The 7,404-nt window shown below is 47.8% G+C and overlaps 1 protein-coding gene across 1 annotated transcript; it reads left to right on the top strand.

Moving 5' to 3' along the window:
• LOC143489530 (uncharacterized) lies at nt 1-4,440 on the top strand. The gene has a single exon (XM_076988626.1). It carries the CDS (start codon nt 1-3, stop codon nt 4,438-4,440), a length of 4,440 nt encoding a protein of 1,479 aa, XP_076844741.1.
• Nucleotides 4,441-7,404: the final 2,964 nt, after the last annotated feature.

The raw sequence follows: 7,404 nt of genomic DNA, 5'->3' as shown, positions 1-7,404 counted from the left end.
ATGGCTCCAAAGAGACCCCCCGTCGTGCACAGCACAGACCAAAGTGACCCAAGGACGGAGGAGGACGATATGTCGAGTCGACAAGTGGAGATAACGCCAAGCGACTCGGGCAAAGACATTGAGCACGTATGCAGTATGCTACAAAGTTTTATCACGGAGCAGAGGGCTAAAGATGAGCACATGCGAAGTGAAACAGCAAAAAATGAACAACGGTGGCGCACAATGCAGCATCAGTTCAATTTAATACAAGAAGAAGTGCAAAGAAGGCACACGGAAAGCGGATATGAAGCCGGGGAAGGTGGTGAGTTGTATGAAGCGACACAGTCCCAAATTCTCCGGAGTTCTTATACCGCCGGTGGAAGACGGAAAGGCGTTTCAGAATCCCCGCACCAGCATCAACCCTGCACGAGCGCGATATGGCCAACTCCTAGAATGCCAATGCTCAAAGATACTGACGATATAGAACATTTTATGACAACGTTCGAGCGGATGGCTCAGGTAGCTAAATGGCCGATAGGAAGCTGGGCCATACACCTAGTCCCACTGTTAGACGGCAAGGCCCGAGCAGCCTACGTCGCCATGGACGCCGACGACACAGGCGACTATAGTAAAATCAAACAGGCAATCCTACAGAAGTACGAGATAAACAAGGAGACCTACCGCCAAAGGTTTAGAGATTGTACGGTCCAGGATGACGAAACTCCGAGGGAACTATTCACCAGGCTTAAGTCGCTATATGAAAAGTGGATGATGCCAAATGAAAAAACTAAAGGAGAGATCGGAGAAACGATTATCTTGGAACAATACCTGAGCATGGTGAGTCCCGAGTTAAGACGCTGGATTGTCGAGAGAAGCCCATCGTCGGCCGAAGAGGCGGTGGAAATGGCGGAAGCATTCGCGGCGGCGAGACTGGCCGACGGAGAGTTCAAGTTGGGGAATCCCAACAAACAACGTTACCGCGTTGAGCCAGGTAGGCCTGAAGGTATGGCTAGGGGTGGTCCAAATGGGCAAAATAGTAAGGCTGCTGCGCAAAGGCATCGGCGTGATACTAATAGGAAACCAGAGAGGGATAGAAACGCGATTGTAAACCGTGCGGACAGAGTTTTTAAATGTTTCAATTGCAACCAACTCGGACATAAGATAAACGTATGCCCGTTATTGCAGAGTTCAGCTCGGTTGTGTTATTCCCCTAGAAGAGAGCATAGCTTTAAACCGGTAGCGGATACGAAGGAGAGTCTGGTGGATGTAAAAATAAACAACAAAACGGTTAAAGCCCTGATAGATACAGGCGCTAGTCAGACATTAGTTTCGGCGAAATGTGTGCCAAACCTTCACGTAAAACAAGAGCTTAAGCTCAGAGTGAAATGTATACATGGGGAGGAACAAACCTACCCGACAGCGGCGGTTGACATTGAAATAAATGGGCAAATGTACCGATTGAATGTCGGCATCCTAGATCAAATTCCGTATACTGTGGTTCTGGGGAGAGACTTACCAATTCTGATAGACTTATTAACATCGAGTCAAAAAACGGCAGAAGCGTTTGCGGTTACCAGAAGCCAAGCAAAACAAAATGAGGCAGATAGTATTAAGTTAATGCAGGAAATGCCATTTAATATAGTTCCTAAAATTAAGAAGTCTCGCAGGGAACGAAGATATGATAAAGTGAAGGGCACAGTCGTTTCAGAACCGTTAACAGTTCCAGAAACTAATGCAGGAGAACTACCAGGGAATATAAGGGAACTTCAAATGCAGGATGTGTCTCTTAAACCCCTATATCTGAAATGTAATCAGGGGAACACTCTGGGTAAGAACGAGCTCCAGTTTAAATTGAGAGATAACATTTTGTACAGAGTAAAGGGTGAGGTGGAGCAGTTGGTGGTACCCACATGCATGAGACAAACAGTGCTTAAAATGGCACATTCTGAGCCATGGGCAGGCCACTTAGGACAGGCTAAGACACTGTCTAGAATTGCAAGCCGGTTTTTTTGGCCTAGGGTACATTTGGATGTGGCAGAGTGGTGTAGAACATGTCCAGAGTGTCAGTTATCAGCACCTCAGCAGAGTGCGGATAGAGTTCCTATGATTAACATGCCCATCATAGAGGAACCATTTGCTCGCATAGCCATGGATGTGGTCGGACCCCTGCCGAGAAGTCGGGGGGGGAACCGGTACATTTTGGTGGTTTGTGATTACGCAACACGGTATCCTGAATGTTTTGCACTCAGGAAAGTTAAAACGCGCCAAATAGTTAACGCATTGATCCAGTTAATATCTAGGGTGGGTATCCCAAGAGAGGTCTTGACAGACCAGGGAACAAATTTTACATCTAAATTGCTCAGAGAGGTTTTTACGCTATTAGGAATTAAGGGTATAACGACCACCCCATACCATCCTCAGACCGACGGGCTCGTTGAGCGCTTTAATAAAACACTTAAAAGCATGCTCAAGAAGTTTGTTTCAGAGACGGGTGCAGATTGGGACCAGTGGTTGCCATATCTCCTCTTTGCCTATAGAGAGGTTCCCCAAGCCTCTACAGGATTTTCACCATTTCAGCTTTTATATTCTAGAGAAGTGAGGGGCCCAATGGATGTCCTAAAAGAAGCTTGGGAAGGACAAGATGGAGAGCGGAAGATCAATGTGCTCTCACATGTGCTTAAGATGAGAGACAAGATGGCTCAGCTGACAGAGATGGCCAGAGACAACATGGAGGGAGCTCAGCGACACCAAAAACAGTGGTATGATATGGTCGCAAAAGACAGAGAATTGCAACCAGGCAATAAAGCACTTGTTCTTCTCCCCACATCTGACACAGGTCTGTTGGCTAAATGGCAGGGACCATACGAAGTACTACAGAAGATAGGTAAGACTACGTATGAACTACTTCTCCCTGACAGGAAGAAATCAAGACAAACCTTCCATATTAACATGCTAAGAGCGTGGCGAGAGGGCCAGCTGAATCCAGCAGAACAGTTATGGGTGAGAGCAGTTGGAGAGGAGGAAGAGCGTGAAGAACAGTATTTTCCTAGTATAGGAGAGACCAGTACCCCTCTTGATCTGTCACACCTCAATACTCAACAACAAGAAGAGCTTAGGAGCATAATTCCACCAAACCTCTTTAAAGACGAGCCGGGCAGAACAAGCATCATGCAACATAACATCCGTTTGCTGAAACCGGATCCACTCAGACAGACGAACTGCAGAGTGCCAGCACGCCTGATTCCAGACTTGATGAGGGAAGTACAAAGTATGCTAGAGCTGGGGGTGATAGAACCGTCAAAGAGTGAGTGGTGTAGCCCTGTGGTGCTGGTGCCCAAGAAAGACGGGGGCCTGCGATTTTGCGTAGATCTCTCTAAGCTCAACGCCGTGTCTGCTTTCGATCCGTACCCTATGCCAAGGGCAGATGAGCTGGTTGAAAGACTAGGAAGAGCAAAATTTCTTACAACACTGGACTTGTGCAAGGGATACTGGCAAGTGCCACTCAGCGATACAGCCCGTGAACTGACTGCCTTTCGAGTGCCGTCTGGTCTGTACCACTTCGTGGTGATGCCATTCGGTCTACATGGGGCGGGCGCTACATTTCAACGCCTCATGGACGAAGTGCTGAAGGGCACTGAAGGGTTTGCGGCTGCCTACATTGATGTGGTAATATATAGTACTAGCTGGGATGAACATGTGCAACATATGCAAGTGGTCCTACAGAAGATTGCTGAGGCAGGTCTGACGGTCAATCCATCTAAGTGCTGTTTAGCAAAAGACTCTGTTTCATACCTGGGTTATATCCTAGGAGGTGGTGTAATACGTCCACAGGTTGACAAGGTGGAGGCGGTCAGGAGAACACCGGTTCCAACCACAAAGAGGCGGGTGAGATCATTTCTAGGTCTGGTTGGCTGGTACCGGAGATTCATTCCGGACTTCTCCAATAGAGCGGCGCCACTGACTAATTTGACCAAAAAGGACAAGCCTCAAAAGGTAAAATGGACAGAAGAATGTGATGTTGCCTTTAATGATCTTAAACAGTGTTTGTGTGCAGAGCCAGTTCTGTGTAGCCCAGACTTCGAGAAGCAGTTCGTGGTCCAGACAGATGCGTCGGGTCATGGCCTGGGGGCAGTGCTGCTTCAAGGGGATGCTGATGCACGGAGACCAATTCTGTTCATTAGTAGGAAGCTGTTTCCGAGGGAGATGAACTACTCAACAGTGGAGAAGGAGGCTCTAGCCGTGAAGTGGGCCCTTGATTCTCTGAAATACTATCTGATGGGGTCTGATTTCATCTTAGAGACTGATCATCGTGCACTGCAGTGGATGCAGAGGATGAAAGACACCAATGCACGGATTACCCGTTGGTATTTGTCTTTACAACCTTTTAAGTTTCAGGTTCGGTACCGGAAGGGAACTCAAAATGTGCCTGCGGACTTCCTCTCACGTCCCTCTACCGAGTGACTAGCTGAAGTGGGGGGGTGTGTGATGGGGTCAGAGACTTGACCCATCACCTGGACTGTGTGTATGTATATGTATGGGTATGCAGATTAATAGCTCACCGGATGTCCTATGTTCTCAGGGGGGGGGAGGACCGTCTTCCAGGGCTTCCCTGGTGCTGGCCGGTAGAGCCCACGGTCGGCAGTAGAGGGGGGGAGACGGTTCCTACTGATCCTGTAGGAGGAGGACAAGGGAAAGACAGGAAATCATAACCATGCAGGATGTGATTAACAAACAATGGTGTATTATCATGTTCATGTGTATTGTATAGATGTTCCAACAGGCGGCACGTGTGGTCCCGCTCCAAGATGTTGGTTTAGTCTAACAAGGTTGGGGGCGGGGCTACTCGTTTAAAAGGCCGAACAGAAGATCTATCGGGAAGAACGACCTTCCTGGAGGGGTAGCGAGTGTGCCCCGACATATCGCCAGAGCCATTTATTGTACGAGGTTTTACTATTGTTTTATCTGATCCGAGGGGCTATGTTCACGTCTGTTGCACTGATTAAAATCTGGGTGAAGTTTACTTCGGAGTCCGGCCTGATCTTTTCGGGGAGAACCCTGGTCTCTCAAAGTGTGAACCGTGGAGTCGCGCCTACCCCAAGGCACATCCCCACAGCCCCCAAGCCTATGTTACCTTCTGGATCTGCCTTTTTTAGCTAGGCTGTAATAATTTAACTTAGTGCCGGAGTTGCTGCCACACTCCAGAAATGTTTATAATTTTACCTGTCCTGTACATGTCCTCATACAGAGCTAATTTTCCCTGTTTCATTTCTCCACATGGCTGCCCGCCTGCTTGAGGAATAATGAGATGAGGAGAGACAAGCGATCCATCCTGGGCCGGCCACCTCCTGCCTAACCGGATGCCTACACCATGATGGACATTATTACATCTTTTATATTCTGTCTAAATGGACATTATTGCATCTTTTACATTCTGTCTACATTCTGTCTATATTGTTGTTGTTGTCATGGTGACCGGTGTCGGCCAGAGGAGGATGGGCTCCCCCCCTGAGTCTTGGTTCCTCTCAAGGTTTCTTCCTCATGCAAAAAACTAGGGAGTTTTTCCTTGCCACTGTCGCCTTTGGCTTGCTCACTGGGGGCTAGGACTCGGCACTTGTAAAGCTGCTTTGTGACAACAACTGTTGTAAAAAGCGCTATATAAATAAAATTTGATTTGATTTGATTTGATTTGAGGTGGAGTCCAGAGGCGGGCTCATCCCCCGAGCGCTCCCAAGCTAGCGACATGGACTGTTCCCGGGGTGGCAGCTCGGGGCAGCCCATGAGCTGGAGCCACGGCAGTGAGGCGATGGAGGAAAAGATGGAGACCAACGGGGAACTTCCATACGGCCCACCGGGCGCGTTCGCCAGCCGCGCTGCACCGGGTGGAGGTTTCGCAGCAAAGGCTGGAGGAGGGCCGTTCGCCGCGACACCTGCAGCTCCCGACCTCTCTCTCCTCATCTCTCTCCTCCTGGCGCGTAGCCTGGCGCCTGTTACGTTTGTCTGTTCCGGTGTTCGTAAGTCTACCCGTATGTGTACCTAACCCCCTCTTCCCGTTTGTGTCTATGTGTGTAAGCGTGCCTGTTTGTGTGTTTGTGACCGTGCCGTTGTCTAACGTCTTTTCCCCTGTGTTCCCAGGAAGGGTGTTCTAGGCGGTCCGTGGCGGACGCTTCACCGAGGGCAGTCACCTCCCAGACGCAGGACTGAGCGCGTCGGATCCGCCCATCGTTGTGGGTTCGGGGCACTCGGTCCTGTTGGCACCCCGGGACGGGTAGTGCCCTTGGAGGGGGCGTCTGTCACGTTGAGGACCCCGGCCCCTCCCTTTTGGGCGTGTGTATACGTAGTCCACGTGCTTTGTCTGCGTCTGTGAAACTCCGTGGTGAGGGCTATGTCGCGTGATAATCTGTCTCAGCTGTGAATCGTCTCGTAATCACATGGGGCTAATGTGGTCTGTCTATTTAATGTGCGCTCGCGCAGTGTCCTGTGCTCGTCGTTGTCTAAGGTTTACACGTCTCTGTGTGCTGTTTGTGTTCTACGTGCGCTATTGCGCAATAATTGTAAGCGAAAGTAAAGTGACGTTTGCTGCAACCGAGGGATTCTGTGTCTCGTCCTTCACGCCGCACCCACCGTCACAATACTGCCATGTAGCCTGCCTCATATGATTGTAACCTTCCATATCCAAGACCAATTCTATTCACTGATCTGTTTGCAAGCAAATTACAAAATAAGAATTTCAAGAAAATCCAGATTAAAGCTTGTGTTTATAATAGGGCACACGTAGAATACAACTAAGAAAACAAAGTTTAATATCAGGATTTGTTTCCAGTCGCACAAATGTGAGTGGAGTATGTGAAAATGTAGAAATAGTATACTTAACATCAATGTTGGTGCAGGGATATAACAATTTATATTTTAACTACAAATATTAAACTAAAAGATAAATACATGCAAATAAAGATTTAAATCAGTTATAAAATTTTAATAACATACTAGAATGCCTATGGTACACGGCTGTAAATAAACAGATGTGGGTTCAGGTGACGTGAGGAATGTGTAGCAAAGAAAATAAACATTTTGCCCATAGGGTACCACTGTGCAGGCAGCTTTATCTGATGGTTTAGCGACTAAGGCTCCAGTTGCTTTCATGGGCCATTTAATTATGTATGTATTACAGTTTTTGATGACTGCTAACATGCGTTTCCCAATACTTGTGATACATTGTCAAAACTCTAAACACAGCAACACATTGACCTCACACAAATAGCCAAATAGTTAATATCATGTTCAAAAGCGCATTTTCTTAACTAAATAACAACTTTGCATTTCACAATGCAAACAAAGTTTTCTCTTTATACACCAACTTTGTTAAAACACAGCAAACCTGGTTAAGTACCCAATCATTCTATTCGAGATGAACATAGTCAATCACTG

Source organism: Brachyhypopomus gauderio, unplaced genomic scaffold (assembly GCF_052324685.1).
Source record: "Brachyhypopomus gauderio isolate BG-103 unplaced genomic scaffold, BGAUD_0.2 sc63, whole genome shotgun sequence".
Classification (NCBI taxonomy): domain Eukaryota; kingdom Metazoa; phylum Chordata; class Actinopteri; order Gymnotiformes; family Hypopomidae; genus Brachyhypopomus; species Brachyhypopomus gauderio.
Note: the sequence above shows the minus strand (reverse complement) of the source record. Positions and strands in the feature narration are given on the sequence as shown.